The 23,743-nt window shown below is 38.6% G+C and overlaps 5 protein-coding genes across 6 annotated transcripts; 2 read left to right on the forward strand and 3 right to left on the reverse strand.

Annotated features, from left to right (window-relative positions):
- Window positions 1-425: 425 nt before the first annotated feature.
- LOC147289782 (biotin/lipoyl attachment domain-containing protein) lies at window positions 426-5,019 on the reverse strand. 2 transcript variants are annotated; one of them, XM_086234945.1, is made up of 9 exons: window positions 4,796-5,019; window positions 4,004-4,216; window positions 3,392-3,465; window positions 2,750-2,803; window positions 1,888-2,145; window positions 1,734-1,796; window positions 1,237-1,305; window positions 1,107-1,152; window positions 426-853 (listed from the first exon to the last, which is right to left on the reverse strand). In XM_086234945.1, exons 1-9 carry the CDS (start codon window positions 4,827-4,829, stop codon window positions 792-794), a joined length of 873 nt encoding a protein of 290 aa, XP_086091071.1. In that variant the 5' UTR covers window positions 4,830-5,019; the 3' UTR covers window positions 426-791. The 2 variants fall into 2 exon arrangements, with proteins under 2 accessions (XP_086091071.1, XP_086091072.1); XM_086234946.1 differs by having other exon boundaries at window positions 4,004-4,213; window positions 4,796-5,017.
- A 582-nt stretch (window positions 5,020-5,601) lies between these two features.
- On the reverse strand, window positions 5,602-7,315 carry LOC147289783 (neuronal PAS domain protein). The gene is made up of 2 exons (XM_086238181.1): window positions 6,443-7,315; window positions 5,602-6,360 (listed from the first exon to the last, which is right to left on the reverse strand). The coding sequence occupies exons 1-2, from the start codon at window positions 7,297-7,299 to the stop codon at window positions 5,721-5,723; spliced, it is 1,497 nt and encodes a 498-aa protein (XP_086094307.1). The 5' UTR covers window positions 7,300-7,315; the 3' UTR covers window positions 5,602-5,720.
- A 1,745-nt stretch (window positions 7,316-9,060) lies between these two features.
- PRA1.B1 (prenylated RAB acceptor 1.B1) lies at window positions 9,061-10,091 on the forward strand. The gene has a single exon (XM_086236528.1). The coding sequence runs from the start codon at window positions 9,192-9,194 to the stop codon at window positions 9,837-9,839; it is 648 nt and encodes a 215-aa protein (XP_086092654.1). The 5' UTR covers window positions 9,061-9,191; the 3' UTR covers window positions 9,840-10,091.
- A 4,194-nt stretch (window positions 10,092-14,285) lies between these two features.
- MRLK (meristematic receptor-like kinase) lies at window positions 14,286-16,931 on the forward strand. The gene is made up of 2 exons (XM_086234888.1): window positions 14,286-16,194; window positions 16,318-16,931. The coding sequence occupies exons 1-2, from the start codon at window positions 14,286-14,288 to the stop codon at window positions 16,929-16,931; spliced, it is 2,523 nt and encodes an 840-aa protein (XP_086091014.1).
- Window positions 16,932-17,646: 715 nt separating this feature from the next.
- On the reverse strand, window positions 17,647-21,404 carry LOC147289786 (sorting nexin 2A-like). Its single transcript, XM_086236175.1, has 5 exons — window positions 20,200-21,404; window positions 19,638-19,847; window positions 19,223-19,483; window positions 17,969-18,055; window positions 17,647-17,873 (listed from the first exon to the last, which is right to left on the reverse strand). The coding sequence occupies exons 1-5, from the start codon at window positions 21,184-21,186 to the stop codon at window positions 17,793-17,795; spliced, it is 1,626 nt and encodes a 541-aa protein (XP_086092301.1). The 5' UTR covers window positions 21,187-21,404; the 3' UTR covers window positions 17,647-17,792.
- Window positions 21,405-23,743: the final 2,339 nt, after the last annotated feature.

The following is a 23,743-nucleotide window of genomic DNA, read 5'->3' on the forward strand; positions in this document are numbered from 1 at the left end:
TGAATTTCGGCTTTTGAAGCAAGTTGTTTTTGGTTCGTTATTCGTTAATGTTTAGCGCCTTCTTGGCCACAAAAAAAAAAAAGTTTAGCGCCTTAAATAATTGATTTTTTTCTTTAATAAAAAAGAAAATAGTGTTTGATTGATTTTTTTTTTTTTCCGTCACATAAATTTTGGAAAATATTTGAAACTTCTCTGGATGGTGAACTAGTCATCCATCTTATCTGCCAGTTACAACGAAAATCTTGAGTGGTGCCAATTCGAGTAGGGTTTAAGAAAATAAAAAAACATCATTATAATCATTTTTGTCTTTTTCCTAATTTTATATAAATGCCAATATTAAAAAACTATTGAACTGACCTGTGATCTACATCCCACAGCCCATAGTTCACGAGCCAACATGTTACAAGCGTATGACCCATTGTTCATCGCTGAAATTGTGGGTCATATACTTAATCAATATACTGATGGCCAAAAAGTTGTTACAAATAGTGCAAAACTGCTTTCATTTCATGCAACACTTGCATTTGAGTAGTAAAGTCTTCTTCCATATGCAGCACATCTACAATGTAAACCACCAAAGGCAGAAACAATGTCTAACACATCGATTACAGAAGCTCAATCAAATTATTCCTAAATATCCAATAGTCAATTTTCCTGACCAGAAATATGCAATACATAATATGCCTGTCCCTTAATGCCACAAGGTAAAAAGACAAAGATGGAAAGAATGACTCTAGAAAACTGCAAGCCTCGAAGCTCTTCAACAACAATTACTGGGAAGAGAGAAAAGCTCACTCGATCCCGTGAAATGATGGCAAGACAGCAATAAGTGGGTCCCCATAACCAACAGCTTCTGTGAATCATAAACAATTGTATTAAAAAAAGAATGAGAGAGTACAAGAGGTAACAGTATAAAAGTATAAGTAAAAAACCATAATGTACATTTCTTTTAGGTTGATCCAAAAACAACATAAGAAAGCTTTAACATTGTTGTATGTTCTAGAATATAATGTCACTTTGGGGAGACTCACGATTGTTTTATACCATTAGTTGTTCTAGAATAACATTAAAATACCATGAGTTGGTAATGATAATAGGCATTATACCTCCGTCATTGAAGAGGAGCTTCAAAACTTCTCCACCCACATCAGACTGCTCAACATATCAAGAATCCATCATGAGTGAAGTGCCTATCATGAAACACTGAAATTAAAGCAACTGAAATGGGAAACATACCTTCACAGGAAGTTCGGTGCCAAACTGATCCACGTATCCGATTACTTGTCCTCCTTTGATTACATCACCCTGTATATTTTGGAATCAAGAGAGGCCAAATTTCAATATTTGGGTAAGGAAATGACAATGACGCTCTTATGAGACTTCAATCATAATAAAGTTACAAAGGCACACATAGGAGGCGTGGTCTTTAACATTACTTGTATGCTTACAATAAGGGACTTATAACATCTTATTACCGAAAATGCAATCTTCTAGATGGATATTTTTTTACTGATCGGTTCAGCTCTTGCTTTACTCATTTAAATCAAAAGCTTAGAAGAATCTGATGTCACATCTCTCACTTAGCATAAGAACTTGATAGTTTTATCATTGATTCAGAGATTCAAGCACTTGGAAATATGATACAACACATAAGGACATATTAGGTGATTTTCCTTCTGAATTATGACCTAAAAGTATTAATGTAAAGCCAAACATAGGTATGCAAGAGATACCTCTTTACAGATAGGAGGTTGCTTCTTTCCTTTCACCGTTCTGCCCCTTCGGAATGAACCAACCTGGCCAAGAAAAAAAAAAAAGGAAGAGTAAAAAAAGTGAATCCTAGACGCTATATCGTAGTTTTCCTCCCTGCATAGGCTTAACACATACCGTTGGAGAAGAAACCAGAACATATGCATTAGATCCAGAAGCCTCCAAGGCTGCTAACTTTGATGACTTGTCTACGGAAGTGTTTGTAAATGGACTGGATTTTTCAGAAGATTTTGGTGGTGATGATGGAGGGGGAGCAGGAGCTGATTCAACCATGGGTTTAGTTGGAATAGGTGGTGCTGTTGTTGGCGAGATGCTAGACACTGGAGCAATGGTGGCTCCAATGTTCCGCTTCAAATGCATTTGAAAGTCTCCAATCTAACACAGAGAATGTATGACCCATCAAATAAGAGAATGTAATACAGCCAAAAATTTGCAGATGACAATCAACTCCAGATAACCCATACCATAAAACATTAGAGACCCTGTGAGATTTAATGAACTTTATTCAGGTGTTGAAAACCATGATCTTCGCTCCAATATTTAAATTTATGCGTAGCAGATTTTTCCCCACAAGGAAATATATCTGGTGCTGGACCCACATGCATTATCATTTGTGTTACACGTGGGGCTCAACAGCACAAGTCACTGTGTTGGTTAAATACAGAATTCTTTTTCCTAAATTCCAATTAACTTATTTGTTTGAATTAAGTCCCAAAGCATTCAACTGATATATTGGCATCCGTATAGATTTCTTAAGAGAAGAAACTATTGATACGCGTCCTTTATGCCTTAACTGCATTGCCACACCAATCAATGTGTCGTCAATCCCTTAACAAATTGAGTACCCAGTGCTTGTCTGAACTTAATGATGTACATACATTTTCTTCTTTAGTATAAAATGCATGTTTTATTTACACATTAAGCAACAATAATAGATTTCTCAAGACTAGCAGGTTGCTTGATGGGTATAGAGATTCACCTTAAGTTTCAGTTCAGCAATCTCTGTCTCATCACAGACTTCTAGCATCAGTGCCTGATGATAAAGACAACTATGTGTCAAACCAGAAGGTAGAATGCCAAAGAATTCAACCAAAACTTGTCAAGACAAATTGAACCTAATACAATTTAATGAATAACCATCATCACAGGATAGGAGGGCATGCCTTAAGCTTGTGCTTTAAGAGCTAAAAATATCCAGAGTTGGAGCACAGCATTGGATAAAATTAATTTATGAAGTGAAAGCTGACATGAAATTAATACAAAATCTTCAAAGCTCATAATCAGTTGAGATTCATGCAGCAAGGCGTGACTAAATATAGAAGTTCCAGAAAACAATTTGTTATATAAAAAATATATGAAGCAATCATAATCAAAGCAAGAGTAAAGATTATTTTCATTATGAATCATACAACAAACAAATGGAAGAAATGAATCATTATACATATACAAGGATAAACTACATATATTATGGCTAATTCTCTATGTGAATCATTAATAAAAAATACCTTAACAAATGTAGGAAAAAGCTAAATATGCTTTAGAAAAAGGGAAGCATCACACAACAAAAACCAAGCTCCGTGGCTCAGTTTCTTTTCTTTCTCTAATAAAGAGATATTCTCACCTCAAATCCACTAGGAAAAGTTGCTGGTTGAGGAGCTCTCTCCGATGAGCCTTGTGCCTTGCCGTCTGATGGAACTGCCCAATCATAAATTTCTTTAGGATGGAAGTCTAATAGTTTTACTCAGAAAATGAAACATTAACATATTAGCATGTGTAAACACGTCTGTCATAGGCCAGCACAGAGAGCAGCAGTGCCATGTAATTTGATGCAACAGTGTCATGGAAGTCAGACTTTACCAAATATCCATGCAAAAGCAGAATGTAGAATAATGCAGTAGAAAGTGACTTCGGCTGAGAAGTGAGAAATCACATTGTGTTGGTACTCTAGCAATATTCAATTATGGACATGGAAATAGATCCTGTTTTGAGAATGACACATAAATCTAAAGCATTATAGTCATAGCTTCTTAATGTGGTGAAAAATATCAAATATCTAAAATTACATTCAGCCCACCACTCTCTCAACTTCCCCCTCTCCCACCTCTCCCACCCCCACCCCCAAAGAAAATATAACCAATGGATTGATGCAATAGGACTTGTAAAGAACAAACATGTTACTGATAAATAGACATGGACTTTTTTTTTTTGGGCCTGAAAATAGACATAAAATTACCATTGGATTTTTCAGTCTTGGTAGCTTCAGATGTCTTCGCACATGATAGTAGCACTCCCTTCCGCTTTTGTGGAGAATAAATGAACTTCTCACCGACCATCAAGCCTTGGAAGTATGATCTACTTGAGGTGGGCCTTCTGGCGTTGTACGCTGGAAACATACCAGGCTTGTCAACCAAGGACCGGATATGCAAAACTGTGCCTACAGAACCTGCTATATCACATTGTCTTATGAGAACCTGAATCCAGATCAAACTTCAACAATGGTTGAACAGTTTGCACTTTGCAGAGTAACGTTAAAAGAATTATGCATATATGATTTTAACATAGGCAAGAACAAACAAAATAATAAAATTGATGGTTGGCATGGGATCAATAATTTTCTTTCGGATTCGCTATTCAGTTGAATATTACATCAGATCTCAAACCACTGGACCATAGTTTGTTACCTCAATATCCAAATTTCCTTTGAATTAGTATTACATTAATCACTTCACAGATAGTGTGCAATAACCAGCTTAGTTTCGTTCTCCAGAGATAACGAGATAACTACACAAATTTGAACCGTTCTATTTCCTTTTTGAGAATCCACAGAATTCTGATTCCTTCTGATCTCATTTCATTCACGAAACCAAACAAGTAAACAAAAATATAGCTCAAATTATTCAACCACTAAATCACTAATGCAAGCATATACATCACTGCTTAAGCTTCACAGATATACCCAAGAATATACACATATAATGTATACATGTATGCATGAAAATAGAGAGAGAGAGAGAGAGAGAGTTACAGTTAAAGGATCGGAGAACAGCAGAGGACTCCATGGGAGTAATCGAATGGAACAAAATGCAGAAGAGAGATTTCTGGGAATTTGACGAACCAGAAATGAAGGAATTGGGTCGATATGTCAATTTAATAATTTATAGAGAAATTTGGGGGTTAAATCGAGAGCTTAAAGAAAAGGAAGAACCGAAGAACTACTCCGTGTGTGTTTGGTTAAGCACAGTTGGGGAGGTTGTCTTCGAAATGTCCGCCCGCTCCCATCAGTTTCTCCGTTTAACTTTCCGCTACTTATCGCTAACTTGCGCCGGGGTGTGTTCTGTACTACTTCTGTCTTACGTGGCTCTCATCTGAGGAGTGGTTGCATGCGGCAGGTCGTAGGATTATAGTCGATGTCCGACTGCCACGTGGCCATCGTTTGATCTGTGATGGAATAGATAGCGTCGTTTGATCTCAGATCCCGTCGTAATGGGCTTTCGTCTAATTGGATATCCACTACTGAGAGAGTTCCAGCCCAATTTTTCCTTGGGTACAAGTTTAAGCCCAATAATGTTTTTTATTTTCTTTTATCAAAAAAGCCTGATGTAATCATAAGGTCTGTATAAATCGAAGAATTTTGAAGAAGGGATTTGAACAAAAATGTTTTCTTGCCAAAAAAATTGAGGATATAAGATGCTTACTTTGTCAGACTGTGAATTTTACTCAACTATAGTCTAGATTTTTAATCTAAAAAAAGAAGATTACCTGAGATTTGATTTAGAAACTCAAAACAACTTCTTTTGCTTAATTTTCTTTTTTGGAAGAGAAAAACTAAAATATTCAATATTATATTCCATAATAAATTCAATCTTATCAAATACAAGCCTGGAAATCACAAACTACACTTGAAGTGAGTTTCCTAGATTAAGCAAATTGTGATTATGTCCCCAAAAGCTTTAAGCAATTGTAAGGCTGAGGATTTCTCTAAATTCCAACCTCCTAGTCTCAGTATAAAATGTTCTATGTTTGTTAGGCCAATATGTTAACCAGATCCACCCTCTAATTTCCCATTCCATGGTCCTTCCCAAGGCAGCTTTGTCCACCTTCCACCACACACCCTCTCCATACTGATCACCAGCAAAAATGACCCCTCCTTGCCTAGTGAAAGGTCTATAAGCACTAGAGTATCTGTCTTTGAACCAAGCCTTGGGGTTGATCAATGCAAATTTTGATGGTTTAGAAGAGAAGACCTCTCTTCCATCCACACTATCATGCAGAAACCAATTCAATTTTGCACTGTAACCATACACGGATTCCTCGAATTTCCAAGGCTTCAAGCTCATTGTTATGGTCTCTCCAGCTGATACCTTGAGTGTCAAGTAAGGGTTAGGTGGTTCAAGCGAGCCTTCTATGCCTTTTTCTTTGCTAATCTCTCTTGCAGGGTTCTCAGAAGATTTGCCCACTGAAACGCTTACTACATTGGTTTGGAGAGTTGGAGTAAGTTGTAACGAAATTCTTGATGGGAAGTGCTTTTCAGCTGCTCCAGCACCCCGTTCCTTCATTAGAGTCTCATTCGCAAGACTGATAACATCACACCTGCAGAAAAAAGAAGCTTCTTAAGTTACAAAACTTATATAGAAGAAATTTCGGCTTTCAAATTACACTAGAAATTAAGTACCTTATGTTGTCAATGTTTAGCATCACATCAATCCACTTCTCTTGAATTATGACTTTGTAATTGAATTGAAGCACACCCTCAAGCTGGTGGTAGTTCAGAGAGAATTGCAGCCTCTCATCAACAGAAGGGCTGCTGGAATTTTCAATGTCCATGGCTATGACAGGACAATATAACTGGACTTTCCATAACCCAAATGTTGATGAAAATGCATAAGAGAAGAGTGGTGATGGTGTTTTCACGAGGGTGTGCTGGGTGGCTTGGCGCTCCACAATCCAATTAGTGATTGCAAGGTTTATGGACCTCATCCACTCCTCTTCTAAATTGGATCCTAACAGTTTGATCAGAGACTTTGATGCTTGTCTTGACCAACAATTTGCCAAGTGATTCTTGAGAATGTTAAGACATCCCGAGCGCAGGTCTGCAGGTGCTTCATAGATGCAAACAAGGAACAGGAGAGTGACAAATGAGAGGTTGAAAACTTCTCCAAAGTTGGGAATGAAGTCTAGTTTAAGAAATTTGATCAAGAAGTTGTTCTTGTTTGAGCCATAATGAAGAACATCTTCAATGAAATTGACCAAGAGACTGGAAATAGTTTCTTGGTTTATTAAATTGGTGGATTTGGGGCTGAACTTGAACTGTTTTGAGGTCCAAAGAGAGATGGGGAGATTGAAATCCGCAAAAATGGAAAAAGTGAGAGTTGGGGTTTGATGGTTTTTGGTTATGGAGAGTTTGAGGGATGGTTGGGATGGACTTGAAGAACATATGTGTATAGAAATGGAATTTGCTGGCCATTGAGTGACTGGTGGAAGGCTCTGAATCCATGAAGATATGTCAGGAAAGGCACAAGCTGAAGCCATGGAATTAAGAACTACAAGTTTAACTCTATAGTTTCTGGCTATTTAGTTCTCTTTTTAAGGACTTCAAACAATGAGTCCAAATTTATAGAGTCCTGCATAAATGGGAAGCTAGCAGAACTGAAAAGGAAGATTCTGGTGGGAGGGAAAGTCAAAAGTGTAAAAGCAAATAATGGGTTAGATGGTTAGACTGATGAAGAAGCTATAGACGGAAAGACGGAAAGTTGTGCAAGAAATGTAATTGATGTGTGTTTTACACATATGGATATATGATCGAGATGGATTAAAACTGAGAGTGGAGAATCAATTATTAGAAGACTTGATTATTCATTGCACAAAGACAAGATAATATATAGCCCTTCAACTGGTGCATGATTATAACGTGGAAAAATTAACAAAATAGTTTTGATCAAATGCAAAAGGGGAATCATTGGAGCTCATTCTTACATCCAAAACTAAGCCAACAATAGAAAAGAGCAAATTAAGAGGAACACTTTTTGTGTTATAAAGGAGTTAATTGTCGTGTATGATAAGTCACGTTTGGTTAATTACAATATATGGCCAACGATTCTATGCGAAAATAAAACATATGCAATTTAATTTGTCTATAGTAATGAATGGTGTAGCCTTCTTAAATAAGCCTTATAGCAAACCGTAATGCCTTAAAAAAAATATTGGGTGAGAAATGAGATTCATAAACCATGCAATCAACTTTTTAAAGTTTTATAGAATTGATGATATTCTACTCTGTATTTATTATTGATTTATTGTATTCCGTAAACATAATAATGTAGTACGATTATTATATTTTTTCATATATATGTCCCTCCTGCTTGACAAGATTATATGGAGTTGAACTAATTACATACGCTATCATAAAAGAACCATCTATTTAGAGAAGAGGAATGGATAAGATTGGATTTTAACTTAGCCAAGGATGATGAATGGTTCATTGATTCTATAGTACGTCTATACCTCCATTAAAAGGATAGCGTGCTAGAGTCTACCAGTGTACGTGTGACCTTCTAATTTTTGGAGAATCCAAATGCTTTTTTTTTTTGACGTGATTTGAGCTGCTAATTAGGTCAAACTTTAGCAATAGCTTAACGTAGTCATTAAATACCAAGAAATAAGTACTTCAATTTTTGTTTCGCCTACATGGCCAATTTTTTTTTTCGCCTAACTTTTCGTATCCATGCATCCAATTAGTCCTATCATCCAAAGTTGGTGAATATATGCTCCTAGCATAAGCTTTAGACTAGTCGATGGAGATGGACTTCCGAGTCAACAACCCCAATAGCCTATATCTTTGCCTTCCAAAGTGGCCTCATGCCTAACTAACTTCTTCAAGACTATTGCATGGATATCCCATGTGATTCTATTCTAATATTTGGTTACAAAATGGTCTCACGATGTGATAATTGGTTATAAATAATTGAGATAGAATCAAAAAAATTATAGTATGACGATAACACTACATAGTATGCTAAGTTGCTAACATAGTTTTACGAATTTATTCAAATTATAACACTTATAAATGGTAAGTGTTTAAAATTTAGAATTTATATATTAATAGTAGTTGTATATGTGTTATGACTCGTTGAATTCGTAACACTATGCTAATGACATAAAAAAGTTTCTCTTTCAATTGGGCCAACAGTCTAGTAAAAGTTATATTGGGCTGTAAAGGTTTGAGCCCAGGTGACTAATGCTTTATATTAATAGCGTACTTCTTCACACACTGTATCAGTCCCTTCCTCATCACCACCACCACCATAACTAAATTCTCTCCAATAACACAGCTCTTTGGTCTTTCTTTGCCTTTTTGTCTCTTGATTCTTGAATACATAAAAATATCCATCCCTCCACGACACCCGCCATCCCACGCGCCAACAATGGCCTCCCCTCCGACACTCCCAATCTCAAACCCCCAAACGACAACCGCAGGCACCACCGCCCAGTCGCAGCCCCCCATCGCCACGCCCGCCTTCCGCGCGTTCATCTCACGCTTCTCCTCCTCCATCCGCTACGGCTTCCAACAGCGCCGTCCCTGGTACGAGCTCCTGGACCGGAGCTCCATGGCCCGACCCGACTCCCTCTCGGACGCCTACTCCCGGATCCGCAAGAATTTCACCTACTTCCGCGTCAACTACGTCAGCCTACTCACCCTCGTACTCGCCCTCTCTCTCCTCACCCACCCTTTCTCTCTCCTCATCCTCCTCTCGCTTCTCGGCGCGTGGGCCTTCCTCTACCTCTTCCGGCCGTCCGATCAGCCCCTGGTCATCCTCGGCCGCACGTTCTCCGACGCAGAAACCCTGGTCAGCCTCGTCGTGCTGACCGTCTTCGTCGTCTTCGTCTCCAGCGTCGGCTCGCTCCTCATCTCGGCTCTGTTGATCGGCTTCGCCCTCGTGTGCGCGCACGGCGCGTTTAGGGTTCCGGAGGACCTGTTCCTTGACGACCAGGAGCCAGCCAACGCCGGCTTCCTCTCGTTCCTCGGAGGTGCCACGTCAGCTGCCGCTTCTTCAGTCGCTGCACGTGTGTAGTTGGATCTCGGCACTAGCACGTGTGCTGCTGATGGCTCGAAAAGGTTGGTGAGGCCTAATCTGTTTTGTACTCCGTGCAATTGATATTCATATAGGAAACAAAATTCAATTTGTTTGCGGAATTGTGGATCGGGAATTATAGGGTTTTATGTAGATTGGATCTGGAATTGTTTTTCCTTTTTAACTTGCCAAGATGTAATGCTACTTTTTTTTTTTCAGTATAATTTTGATTCTGATGGATTTAGTTCCTTCTATGTTGATTCATTTATTTTATTATGATTAACTGGTGAGTTAATGCTTATTAATAATTAGATTTGTTAGATATGGGAATTTCTAAATTTGTCCAAAAAAAAAGTAGTGAAAGCATGAATGAAATCTACATAGGAGCATGTTTGTGATCTGAGCTTCTTAGTTGCAAGAATTTGTAGTATTTATGATTATTAACTATGGGCCTATCATTCATTGTTGGATATATACATTCCTTTAGTTGAATTCTTAGTAACTAAATTCTACAGTTGATGTACTTTAGTTTTGGTGGTTTACCATTGGAAATTAGAGTGGGCATGGACCCAAGTCTTAGATTCTACCAGGATTTTTTATAGTGAAATTTGGGGGAATTTGTGTTGCTGATTGGTTATCAATAAGTATAGAACTGAATGCAAATTTCTGTGTTGGAGACTTTGGTTCAAGCAGTTGCTGATGTGCTATAGTGTGAAATAGGTATTCAAGTTTGGGATAAAACAGTAGTTCATGAATTGGATCTGAATCCCCTTCATTCATGACATGATACTAGATGGGGGGGTGAAATGGTTGTTATGGGCCTATGGCCATGGTGGTTTTCTAACATTTATGTTCAGAGCAGTTCATGATGATTCACTAAAAGAAAACTCTTGTAATTTTTATGCATTTTTTTTGGCCTTGATTTTTTATTTCTGAGGAAAAATTTTGGGGGAGATGTTTTCTTGTTCTTGTTTCTTCTGCTTTTCTGCTTTATTTATTTGGTCAACTGATTATTTGATTGGGAGTCATTGAGTAATTGTTATCCATGAATGGCTTAATGAGGTCTTTTTGTTATCATGGAATAGTGAATCAATATAATTTGTCCCCACTAAATATTGGGTGATGGGTATGGCAGTATTGATAAATGATTATTTGTCTCATGATTAACTATAGTAAATGTGTAATTGTATTTATTACAATAAGAATTAAGTAATCATAGGTAATGTGTGACACAACACATTTTGAGGCAATCTGTGATGGCATATCATAGTTAATGGTGGTGACAACAAAGTAAGATGAATTTTGCTTTTAAATGGTGCGATTTTGCTCACTATTTTTAAGTCGTGGACTTGGGTTTAATGTGTCTGATTTCTGATTAGTATTGGGGACAGCCCATAAAGGAAAAGCCCACTTTTTGCAAGCAGCTGGATCCTCGAGAGAAAGTAGTCGACAAAAACTCACAATAGGCCCACTTGATATTTCTCCAGTCTGGATATGTACTGTTGCAAAGGCTCTCTCAGAGTAAACTTTCTTAAATGAGAAAAATAAAAGTAACGAGTGTATACACCGGTGATATAAGGGCCGGATTGGTATCCAACTCAATTTTTTTTTTCAAAAATTAAGATTTTTTTTTTAAATGTGAGTTTTTAAAATCAATTTTTAAAATTTGAAAACGTATTTGATATGAAATTTGAAAATAATTTTTAAATTTAAAAAAATAATGACATCTAAGAAAAAAGAAAGTGTAAAAAAAAAAAATGTTTTATCATTTTTAAAAAGAGGCATGTTTTTGAATTTTTTTTTTAACTGTTTTTAAAAACGGTTTACCAAACACAATTTCTTAATTAAAACTTGTTTTTTTGTTTTTAAAAACAAAAAATAATTTTTGAATAAAATATGAAACAGGCCCTAAGTTTTTATCATTAGAATATGTTTGCATAACATAAAATATCTGGATGTATGTTCCAATTCTTTATCTTTTTGCAAAAATAAATAAAATTAATCTTCTATCTGGATTGTGGACCACCTGAGGTCCGTCCATATCAGTACATCACTCCAAGGACCAAGACACAAGTCACACAGCATAGTGAATAGTGATGATGACCCTTTTCTACTTTCAGGACCATACTGGGCCTATGGCCATTGCCCAAGAGCTGAAGCAAACCTTTCACTGTCCCACGTTTCAATTGAGTTCAGCTTCAGCATCAATGATGAAAGGTGACGAAATACCTTTCTCCATTGACCCGTAGGACCCACACCATCTTCCAACTGTGTACATCTACTGCTTTTTCACCTAAGTTACCTAACTACTTACCTGGAATTAATTAATTAAGTTTTATTTGATCTGCCAAATGAGACTACCATAAATGTTTTAAGTTAAAATCAGCATTAGAAATTTGGGGTGTGGATGATTCGAAAAACCAAATCACAAAAGAATAATTATAACCAAACCAATATTTTCAAAATGGTCAATTTGAGAATTAAAACCAAATCAAACCTAGCCCAATCTAACTGATTTAGTTAATCGTGAATATTGGTTCGGATGGTTTGATTATCCGGAAACCAGATAACAACTGGACCAAAATATTAAGCCCAACTTTGTAAGTTTTTTGGATAATGGTCCATTTTACAAGCTTAATTTGGCTAGCTAAAGGCTCATTTTGCACACTTTATATGGCTATATAAAGGCCAATTTCAACAATCTAAGCACTTTTTAAAAATCCAAACACAAGTTCTAACAAATTTCAACACAAACAAACAAGTGACAAGTTCTAACCAGTTACACAACATAAAAATTAGAATGAATAGCCAACAAAATGAAGAAGTGACAAGTTCTTACCATTTTATAGTCCTATTAAAATACAATATCACAAGAATTAAAGACTAAATTAAATCCTAAAAATACATCAGCCAGCAACAAGGAGTAAACAAAACATAACAACCCCAACACACATCAGCCAGCAGCATGGAATAAACGAAATTACAAACATATATAAAATATAAAACAATTAATATATCAATATGGAAATTAATCTGGTTTACTCTATAATTAATAAGTATTAAAATCATATATAAAATAATTAATATATATTATCAGTGGTGGTTCGGTTCGGTTAAAATCGAAAATTTCCATATTAAAAACCAAAACCAAAACCAAACCACAAAGTTCAGATTGGTTTGGTTTGATATCCGAAAAAAAAAAAAAATATCAAACTAAACCGATCCAATTGGTTTGGTTTGGTTTGAAACTCAGTTTTTTGGTATTTTTGCACACTCCTACTATAAATCACATCTTGGCTCACCAATCCAAACTCGGGTTGTGAGATTTGGTCTGGACATAGTTACAACACGGTAATATATGATACATATTCAAGTCCATTTTTGCTCACCACAAAAAGGTGTTGGTGATCATTATCACTGTAGTGGATAGATGATACGTGTCACAAAAAAGTAGTTAGGTAACACGTATTATCCATCCACCATGGTAGTAATGCTCACTATAATGAGCAAAAATGAATCCATACATATTATATACTAGAATGTCCCTATACGACGATACATAATATACATAATGCTGATCTAATATTAGAACGTCTATATACAATAATACATAATGCTCATTCTATATTTTATACTATAAAGTTTTCATGCATTAAGACATTTTTTGTATAAAATAAATATTATATATTGCCGTATAGTATAGGTACGGTCCGTACGGATTAGGTCGACATGACTCGAGTGCTGATGTGATGATTTTTGATTGGCACAAATAAGCCCGGCGATCAGGGGTAAAAGAGTCTTTTCACATAGACGGCATAGTAAGTTAAGCTGTCTGATCCGGTAGTACTAGTGCAGCTAATGATGCCTGGATGCGGGACCCGCTGAGAGAAAGATAGCCGTTGGGAGGAGCTATTGAGCAATTAAAGGACCCGAACTTCAACCCACCCATGAGTCCCATGACCAGCAGATCGAGATGGCCAAAATAATATACATATTGCATGGAGAGAAGAGAAAAACATTTAGTAAATGAATTGAAAACCCCAGCGGCAGCCATTATTATTCATTCAACAACAAAAGAAAAACTAGCCGTTGGGCTTTGTAAGAAGAAGAAGAGTGTCTGCCACCCACATGACATTTTCTCTCTCCCAATACAAGATTCCATTCCCATCTCTCTCTCTCTCTCAACTCTGGTCCTCACGTGCCTTGTCACAGTCACTAAACACTCACCTCTACCTCTCAATACTTAATCCTCTCCGAGTTATTTTGCTCCTGTTTCATTGATCCCTCCCTTTTAGTTTTCTTTTGTAAGATTCACTCAGCGCACATAACAAACACACTCTCTCCGCACCATCCCAACAACAAAAACCAAGCTAGCTAGCTTGTTTTGTTTTGCAAGGCATTTTTTCTTCTTCAATTTCATTTTGTTTTTTAGTTCGTTTTGTGGTTATGGATGACCAAAATCAAATTTTGAATACTTTTTGCGACTACCCAACTCAGACTTTTCAGTTTCTTAAAAAAAGAGCGTCTGATTGGCTCCACATTTCACATAAGAAGAAAGAAAAATGGAAGATTAATCATCTTCAATCCAAATGTACCCAATTTGCGTTCTTCTTTCTTCCTCTACTGGTTTGTGCTTTTCTGCAGCCTGTTAGAAGCCAGGTCTGGGATGGAGTGATTGTCACAGCAGCCGATTACCAAGCTCTTCAAGCATTCAAGCACGAGCTGGATGACCCAAAAGGGTTCTTGAGGAGCTGGAACGACAGCGGCTATGGAGCTTGTTCGGGTGGCTGGGCTGGAATCAAGTGTGCTCAGGGACAGGTTATTGTGATCCAGCTTCCGTGGAAGGGATTGGGTGGCCGAATCTCTGAAAAAATAGGCCAACTTCAGGCCCTTCGAAAGCTTAGCCTCCATGACAATCAGATTGAGGGTTCAATCCCATCTTCATTGGGCTTCCTTCCAAGCCTCAGAGGGGTTCAACTGTTTAACAATAGGCTTTCTGGTTCAGTCCCCTCTTCATTGGGTTTTAGTCCATTGCTTCAGACCCTTGACCTCAGTCACAACTCACTCACTGACACAATCCCAGATAGCCTTGCAAACTCCACCAAGCTTTACAGGCTCAACCTCAGCTACAATTCATTTTCTGGGTCTATCCCAGCTACTCTCACTCAGTCACATTCCCTTACCTTCCTTGCTCTCCAACACAACAATCTCTCTGGTCCAGTCCCTGACTCTTGGGGCACATCACAAAGCAAAAACAACTTATTTAGACTTCAGTCCTTGACCCTTGATCATAACTCCCTCTCAGGAACCATTCCTGTCTCTTTAGGCAAGTTAAGCGAGCTCGAAGAGATTTCGCTTGGTAATAATCAGTTCAGTGGAGCCATACCAAATGAAATAGGTAGGCTCTCTAGGCTTAGAATACTAGATTTCTCTAATAATTCCATTAATGGAAGCTTGCCTACTAGTATCTCCAATCTTTCTTTACTTGTTCTGTTAAACCTGGAGGGAAACAACCTTGGAAACACAATCCCAGAAGGTCTTGGCAGTTTGCAAAACCTCACTACTCTCAACTTGAGGGAAAACCAATTCCAGGGTCCAATTCCAGCTTCTCTTGCTGATCTATCACATCTTAGTTTCCTCAATGTTTCATACAACAACCTTTCTGGTTCTGTTCCCACTGCTCTCCTTCAAAAATTCAATGCAAGCTCTTTTATCGGGAACATTCAGCTATGTGGGTACAGTGCTTTAACCCCTTGCCCATCTGAAGCACCCTCTCAAAGTCTTCAAGCTCCACCCCCTGGGATATCAAAACCTCATCACCGAAAACTAAGTACCAAAGACAAAATTCTCATTGCAGCAGCAGCTCTTCTAGTAGTTCTGTTTTTGCTCTGTTGCATACTACTGTTCTGTTTGATAAGAAGAAGAGCTGCCTCAAAAGCAAAGGACGGGCCTGACACAGCCAGGGCTGGTGCTGCAAGAACCGAAAAGGGGGTTCCAGCTGTTGGGGGTGAAGTCGAATCGGGTGGAGAGGCCGGAGGAAAACTAGTCCACTTTGATGGGCCAATGGCTTTTACAGCAGATGATCTTTTGTGTGCAACAGCAGAGATTATGGGGAAGAGCACTTTTGGGACTGTTTACAAGGCCACACTGGAAGATGGGAGTGAAGTTGCAGTGAAGAGATTGAGAGAAAAGATTACCAAAAGTCAGAGGGAATTTGAGACAGAAGTACATGTACTTGGGAGAATCAGACATCCAAATCTTTTGGCTTTGAGGGCTTATTACTTGGGACCTAAAGGAGAAAAGCTTCTGGTTTTCGATTACATGCCTAAAGGGAGTCTTGCAGCATTTCTCCATGGTAAGTATTCTAACATTTGGTTTATTATGTTGTGAGACTGTGAATTTGAAACATGTTAGACTGTGCATTTCGTATACTAAAATTTGTAATGAACAAACTAATAACTTGTGCCATTTTTTGCAGCTCGAGGGCCTGATACTCCTATTGATTGGCCAACAAGAATGGGAATAGCACAGGGGATGGCACGAGGCCTGTCCTACCTCCACGCCAATGAGAACATTATACATGGGAACCTTACATCCAGCAACATTCTACTTGATGAGTACACTAATGCTCAGATTGCAGATTATGGCCTCTCTCGGCTCATGACAGCTGCTGCCAATTCAAATGTGATTGCAACTGCCGGAGCACTAGGCTACCGAGCACCAGAGCTCTCAAAGCTCAAGAAGGCCAACACGAAAACTGATGTGTACAGCCTTGGGGTCATCATATTGGAGCTCCTAACAGGGAAGTCTCCTGGTGAGCCAATGAATGGTTTGGATTTGCCTCAGTGGGTTGCTTCCATTGTGAAAGAGGAGTGGACAAACGAAGTTTTTGACTTGGAGTTGATGAGGGATGCGTCTATTATCGGCGATGAGTTGCTAAACACATTGAAACTAGCTCTGCATTGTGTTGATCCTTCACCATCAGCAAGACCAGAAGTTCAGCAGGTTCTGCAGCAACTGGAAGAGATTAGACCCGAAACAGCTGCCAGTTCCGGAGATGATGGAGCTGGAGTCCCTTCAACAAGTGGGTGAAAAATGGATTCCACAAGTGGGGTTTAGGCATTAGTGGTAGAGAGACTACTTCATCATTCTTTCATTCTTCGATATTAATTTTGCTCTGTTACACTTGATTAGTGTTTGTAAATACAAGTTTCTCGATCTATATTAATTTAAGAGCGTGTTGCCACTTTATTTATAGTTTTCAATCTAGTGGACAATGAAGTTTAGTTAAGGTTGAATTTTAGGTGTAATCAAAGCTTGATTTTGACACTTTAGATGTTAATGGATTTAGCTTTCCACTACTAGGGGACGTATGTTCTTGAGTTTGTAATTGTTAATGGGGGCTGCGTTGTATGACCACCGAGGCACCGACCAGCAAAGTTGCAACTTGCATGGGAAACCTCGCCATAAAAAGCAACATCGAAACAGCATCGAGTAGAGGAAAAAAGCTTGCTTCCATGAATCATATAGACTGAGGTTTAGCCATGTCTGCTCGTTTTCCATCGACTTTATCAGAGTTAATTCTATTTTAATGATTGAATTCTATTTTAATGATTGATAGACGATTCTATCAAGATGGGTGAAGAGAGAAATATTTGGATTAACCACATTGCCGGACCCAATTTTTGTCATTTTACAGGCTACATCCAGTCCCAAGCTAATCCAAAAACTAGAGGCTCAGCGGTACAAGTTTTGATCAAATCTATAACAACTTGCATTAACATAGTGAAGAAAGAGAATGACCATTAGTCTTCTGTAGCCTATTCAATTGGTTAGGATGAAGGTTTGTTGGGTATATAACACAAATGGAATGTCAATTTTTCCTAGTGTACACGCATGAAATACACAGAACGCAACGTGAAAAGCTAAATACAAAAATTTGCAGCCCTAGTGTCAGCCGTCCTCTCTCGCGTACCCACTGGTTTCTTCTGCAAGCTTCTCCCAAGCATTTGCCATCTTTTCCGCATATCCTACCTGTTAAATGCAAATGTAGCATAATTATTGTTCAAGGATTTTTAAGATGAAGTGGAATAAGCAACCAACAAAATGAGTTTTTGAGAAGAAGAAACCTGATTAAGAACAAATCCTCTCAACATGTTCATAAAGTCATCGTGCCTCTCTCTGTCAAGCCTTTCAAGCTCACTCCTGTTATTTTCCTGCATAGAGGCTCACCATGAATCATGCTTGGCGTACACAAGCTCACTCAATATAAAATGAGTTCTTACTTCTTCCAGTTTCGAATTTAATGCAAATTAGAACTCATATTTTGACATTGTGTAATCAAAACAGAACTGAAACAAAATAATGTTTTACCAAAGAAGTCCGATTCATGGAGTAATAATCAAATGATAAAATAAAGAATATTCAGCAACGTAAGCTGATTGCATTAGAATTTAGATAACACACAAAGGACAAAAATGAATTTCTAATCCCTATATCCCAGGCATAAATGTTTAAAGACAAAGGGGGAGAGGAAAGATGGTATGGGTTGGTGTTGGGTTTGTTTAGAGAATGGCTAGATAATTTGACAAGTAGTCCAGCTGCACAAGCTTAACTAGGACCAAAAGCCAGCATGAAGGAAAAAAAATAAAAACAAAAATTAGTTGCCAGAAACTTAGAATCTCAAGTCATTAGGTCATTAGTACTTCTTTCTTAATTAGTACTAATCAAATATCCTAGAATAGTTATCTTTGTTGATTTCTTTCTTAATTAGTACGTCTAGCCCCTTATACATAGGGCCAATGAGAACCTAGGTAAATAATCATTTATTATGTAATCAAGAATATTTCAGAGAGTTTCAATTCTATTGTTTCCTTGTGGATTCAAGGGCCCTTTGGTGGATTCCAGGATTTTATCTCTCTGGGTGTAGAAGTTGCTACTACCCTCCCTTCCTTGCTTCCCTTGGGTGTCCATTCTGTCTCAGTTGGTATTTGATATCTTCTGTCAACTTTATTCACAAGTTTCGTAAATTTGAAATGCCAATGCAAGCATATCCAGGTAAAATCTCACAATAGCATCAGCATTGCTATAAGAACTAGCCTCCTAGGGTATATTTAGACAGGCATAGCATTTAAAATCATAAACTTGACCAAGCAAGACTGGTAGATTAACTAGCATTATGCAAATGGATATCATGCATTGTTAAAAAGAAGGCAAAACAAAATGACACTTGTATCCAAAATACTGTGCAGTACACTTTTTGCAGATTTTAGGTAATAAAAATAGGCGAGGCAGATCTATACAGGATGAAAATGATCATAGTGAATCTAAAAATCAAGGATGCAAACTGAATAGCCTAAGTTTTCAATGCCATAAGATGTTACCTTAATGCGTTCATACTCTCTAACTGCACAAGACTTGGCATCCTCACTAACTTTTAAAGTTTCTTTCAACTCCTCTATTTTCCGCATCCTGGACCTGTCTCCACCAAATATTTTGGATGCTGCAGCTTCAAGCTTCTCAATCCTTGACTGCAAGGAAACTAACTCTGATGAAAGAGTCTGAACCGTCAGTAAAGCACTTGATCTGTCTGAAAATGCACCATTGACTGCTAACATTATCCCAAGATATTCATGGAGTTTGTCCTGCAATCAATATGAAACATTATGCCAAGACAAGAACAGAAGATTATCTTCTTATGGTGGATCAAAATTGTTATACTAGTTATTATGTTTCCTTTTACCCATAATTAAGTTCCCAGTAGTATAGATCAATGTGTAGAAAACTAGTGTACTTTACCAAATGTTTGACTGTTTGCCCATTCAACTCCCGGTACAATCGGCTGGCTTTAACAGCAGCAGTAGCCACATTTTTCATGTCATTGGCTCGTACTGTTTGAGAGTTGAACATGGCCCCCTCCGTCTCAAGCTTGGTCAGCTTCACAAACGCCAACCCCAATTCCCCCATAGTCTCTCCCATGTCTTGCTGAGCTTTTACTAGTGACTCAGCCTGCAAAATATGCATACTAGTGACTCAGCCTGCTTAGCAACAAAATTCACGACTAAATTCAATCCAACGGAACAAAATTCATGACAAAAATCAAATACCCAAGACATTTCCTGTTCTGTTGTAGTGCAGTTGCCGGATTGGTCATCACGAAGGAACCCATTACAGAAACAAATTAAACAATCGATGCTGATAAACATAAATGGTAAAGGTTTAACTTGTAAATCCCTTAACTAATCCTATTGGCCCCCAAATGTTTCATTTATTATAAAATCGATATGATCACACTTGGCAGTTGCCACTATCAACGAAACAAAATGTAAAAACATAGCATTGTATCAGAAGTAGTAAAAACCTGCAGAGACAAATTGCTAAGCTGTTGCTCAAACTCCACCACCTTCTCTTTCCTCTCCAAGAACTCCTTATCCTCCTCAGCCACCATCGGCTTCACCCCGCCCCAATCGTTCACCACCGCCTGTCTCAACTCCCTGAAAATCCTGAGCAAGTCCCGGCCGCCCTTGGCCGGCTGCGCCGCCTCGTGTGCATCCGTTGCCGCCGCCTCGCCCACTAACTGCCTCGGCAGCCTCACCGCGCCGTCCAGCATCCTCGAAGCCACGTCCACGCTCCTCGCCAGCGGCAGCTTCCCCTTAACCACCAAAAACACTCTGAGCTCCTCGCTCTTCTTCAGCACCGGGTGCGCCGCGAGCTTGTTCAGATACTTAGCCAATGCAGCCCTCCGCTGCTCCACGAATTGCTCAATTTGCATCACTTGGCTCTCCACCACGCTCTTATCGGGCCGGATTGGGATGAAGAACCCGCGGTACGATTCGGATAGCCGGTCCGACAACGTCACCACGTCCTTGAACCGCCTCCGGATGGTGAATTCGGATCCGGGTCCGCCGTACTCGGGCATATTGGTCCGGGTCGTGATTAAGTAGGTGTAGTACGAGGTCCCGCCGGGGACGAGCGAATTGGAGAGCTCCAGCTCCTTTTGCGGGTCGGAGACCCATATCTTGAGGAATTCGGAGCGGGTTGTGGGAGAAGGATCCGATTGGGAGGAGGAGGAGGAGACTTTGGGGCTATCGTGGCCGTTGGATGAGGTGGAATCGAACGAGGTGAAGATGGCGTCGGCGTAGGACGGAGGTTCGAGGAAGGTGTTGAAGTTTTTGGAAGTGGGGCTGGCGGTAGAGGTGCTCCGGCGGTCTACGGGGCCTGATGCGGACGGCGAAGATTGGCCGTTGGATGATGGCGATGGCTCGTCGAGTACCAGAGATTCCATTTCGTCTTGGGATGCGTGTAGGTCAGCGGCCTCTTCGTCGCCATGGTTTTCATGCCTCATCATTTTAATTTCTGAAACTTTAATAAATAATGAAAAACGAGGTTTGAGTTAAGGCTAACGTGCGCAGGCGGTGAAGGATAAGAAGAAGAAGAAGAAGAAGAGGGTGGTGGTGGTGTAAGTGCTGGTGCATGTGAAATCGGGCGTTGCACGGCAAGGTAGTGAGTTAGCAGTGAGTCAAGTGACTCGGGGGGGGTGGGGGCAAATCTGGCGATGCCTTGGAGTAACAGTTTTTGCGACGCGATGACGCTGCTCCCGCCACGTAGGCCTGCTTGCAGTGGATCATGTCTGTTTATCCCATAAGCATTGGGCTTCAAGGCTTGATTAATTGGGTCTGTGTTAATGGACCCAGCCTAGCCCAAAATTCAAGATTGTTTTTTTGGTCGGCCAATTGGGTCCTGACAGGATGGTTGGGCCGCAACGTAAAAAGTTCGGAATGAATAGAATGTGGGCCTGTGGTTTCTCGTATGAGCAGCTGACTTGTGTGGCTCCAAGCTGACTTTTTAATTATGCTTGGGACAGTTAAGAACAGAAAATGTTTGAATTGTTAGCGTTGTTGTTTTCTTTACTGTTATTTTATGTGAGTCATGTTCCTGAATCCTCTAGGTCGGTGTGCCGTGTGCGTGCAAAGAACTTTGTCCTTTGTCATGTTTGAACCTTCAAATGGGTAGTTGTCTATTGAATTGAATTTCATGGTTAGTGTTTCTGCAATTTTTGTTTTGCCAGAAATGGGAAAAAATAAACTTCAGTGTGAGTAACATTGTTTCATTATTTTGATTCTTTCTTAGTGAATTCATTATTTTCGTGGCTCATTGCCTACATCTTCACGTGAAACCTAATAGGGGATGATATGGACCACACTCCAAACTGAAAGTCGGTTCTTTGAGGACTTGGGTGGATACTTTAATATCATATTTATTATTTAGGAAGAAAGCAATTGAATAATTAAGTATGAGTCTATGACATTTTGATGCACATTTTTTGGGATGAAGGACTAATAATAGAACTAGAATTGTAATTAACTTCACACCCACCTACAACTACCAATGAAAACGAAAACCCAAGAAGAAAAGGCTTGAAAGACAAACTATGTCTCAGACAAGTTTGACAAGGAACTTCTCTGCTCTTGAATCAATTATTTTTGCTTCCATTGCATTCTCATAACGACTTCGATCTCTTGCAATTTCCATTTATCCTCAATATTCTCAAAAAAGTCAAGAACAAACTCTTACCAACTTTGTTAATTGCTCCTTTCATCTTGTTCACCTATCTAATCCAACCCCTCCATCCCTGTCTCTCTCTCTCTCTCTCTCTCTCTCTCTCTCTCTCTCTCTCTCTCTCTCTCTCTCTCTCTCTCTCTCTCTCTTTGTTGATCAAGTTCTGGTGTGTTGATGATATGCTTCCATTGAAAGAGACTAACGGTTGTCACCTTGTCTGCTTGCAACATTAGCTTTGGCCTTATCACTCATTTAGAGGCTTAAATCTTGCATAACTTTCTCTTTTGCTTTAAGACGTTTTGTACAATTAATAGTACAAACCACCTATCGGCATAAAGCAAATCATCAATACTAAGGCTTTTGGGTCACCAATAGCTGATAATACAGTTCTTATTTCAATTTAAAGTATTCATTGTTGCCTACAAATTAAGTATTAGCTAGAATCAATTGGCAAACCTATAAAATTGTGGTAGCTAAACTAAGCATTAGCTAGAATACATTTTTCTAGCTTTGAGATCTCTTATTTATATATAAGGGTTCATACTTGGGGGGTCTATATCCTTCTTCTTTTTTGGTAAGAGTTCTATATGCTTCTTAGTTCTATAAATAGTGCCCTAATGTGGCCTTGGTAACTATGCAACCCCTAATTTCACAGAATAGGGATGTCCATAGCTATATCGTTTTTTACCATAATAAAAAAAGTCTTTGGAATATTAAAGAAATACAGACATCATGGATTACATGGGTGATCCGTGCGCACTGCGAGTGACAGTCTACCTAAAATCTCATTAAATTATGTGTTTAGGTATCTCTAACTGAATTGCTGTTAGACCCAATCAAATCTTCATTGTAATGCATACGACATGTGCCACCTAATTTCAGAGATGACTTAATCTACTCGTTTTTTCTTTCTAAGCTAGGGAGACTTGATTTGATCCTGGTTGGTCCACATTTTGAACATGAATAAATAAAATAATTAAACCTCAATCCCCTGCACTTGTCTAACCAGCTTAGTTATCATCGACCGTGAACCAGTCCAACATCATCATCAGGCGCCTGATCTTGAACCCAAAACAATTTGGTGTATTAATCTTAGTTGTACAATACATCAATTAGTTATATCAGACGATTACTAGACTTTAAAAAATTATAATTTTGATAAATTAAACTATATTAAAACTAAAAAATTAGTCCTAAATTTTAAGACTAGAAATTGAAAAATTAATAACCCTTGAAGGGCTTGATTTTGATTGACCAACATATTATAATATCCATCATTTATGGCCACATGAGTATTTAATTACTTTGTGGGAATAAAATTGAAGAATCTCAAACGAACGTACACC

The sequence above is a fragment of the Dryas octopetala genome, chromosome 3 (assembly GCF_963921425.1).
Source record: "Dryas octopetala chromosome 3, drDryOcto1.1, whole genome shotgun sequence".
Lineage (NCBI taxonomy): Eukaryota > Viridiplantae > Streptophyta > Magnoliopsida > Rosales > Rosaceae > Dryas > Dryas octopetala.

Coding starts and splice junctions, on each gene's coding strand:
- PRA1.B1 (XM_086236528.1), top strand. CDS start 9,192: ATGGCCTCCCCTCCGACACTCCCAATCTCAAACCCCCAAACGACAACC.
- LOC147289783 (XM_086238181.1), bottom strand. CDS start 7,299: ATGGCTTCAGCTTGTGCCTTTCCTGACATATCTTCATGGATTCAGAGC. Junction 6,361..6,442: donor CTAAACATTGACAACATAAG/GTACTTAATTTC, acceptor TTTTTTCTGCAG/GTGTGATGTTATCAGTCTTG.
- MRLK (XM_086234888.1), top strand. CDS start 14,286: ATGGATGACCAAAATCAAATTTTGAATACTTTTTGCGACTACCCAACT. Junction 16,195..16,317: donor TCTTGCAGCATTTCTCCATG/GTAAGTATTCTA, acceptor CATTTTTTGCAG/CTCGAGGGCCTGATACTCCT.
- LOC147289782 (XM_086234945.1), bottom strand. CDS start 4,829: ATGGAGTCCTCTGCTGTTCTCCGATCCTTTAACT. Junction 2,804..3,391: donor CTTTTCCTAGTGGATTTGAG/GTGAGAATATCT, acceptor CTTTATCATCAG/GCACTGATGCTAGAAGTCTG. Junction 854..1,106: donor GCTCCTCTTCAATGACGGAG/GTATAATGCCTA, acceptor TATGATTCACAG/AAGCTGTTGGTTATGGGGAC.
- LOC147289786 (XM_086236175.1), bottom strand. CDS start 21,186: ATGATGAGGCATGAAAACCATGGCGACGAAGAGGCCGCTGACCTACAC. Junction 19,484..19,637: donor GGCAAACAGTCAAACATTTG/GTAAAGTACACT, acceptor TATTGATTGCAG/GACAAACTCCATGAATATCT. Junction 17,874..17,968: donor GAGGATTTGTTCTTAATCAG/GTTTCTTCTTCT, acceptor TGCATTTAACAG/GTAGGATATGCGGAAAAGAT.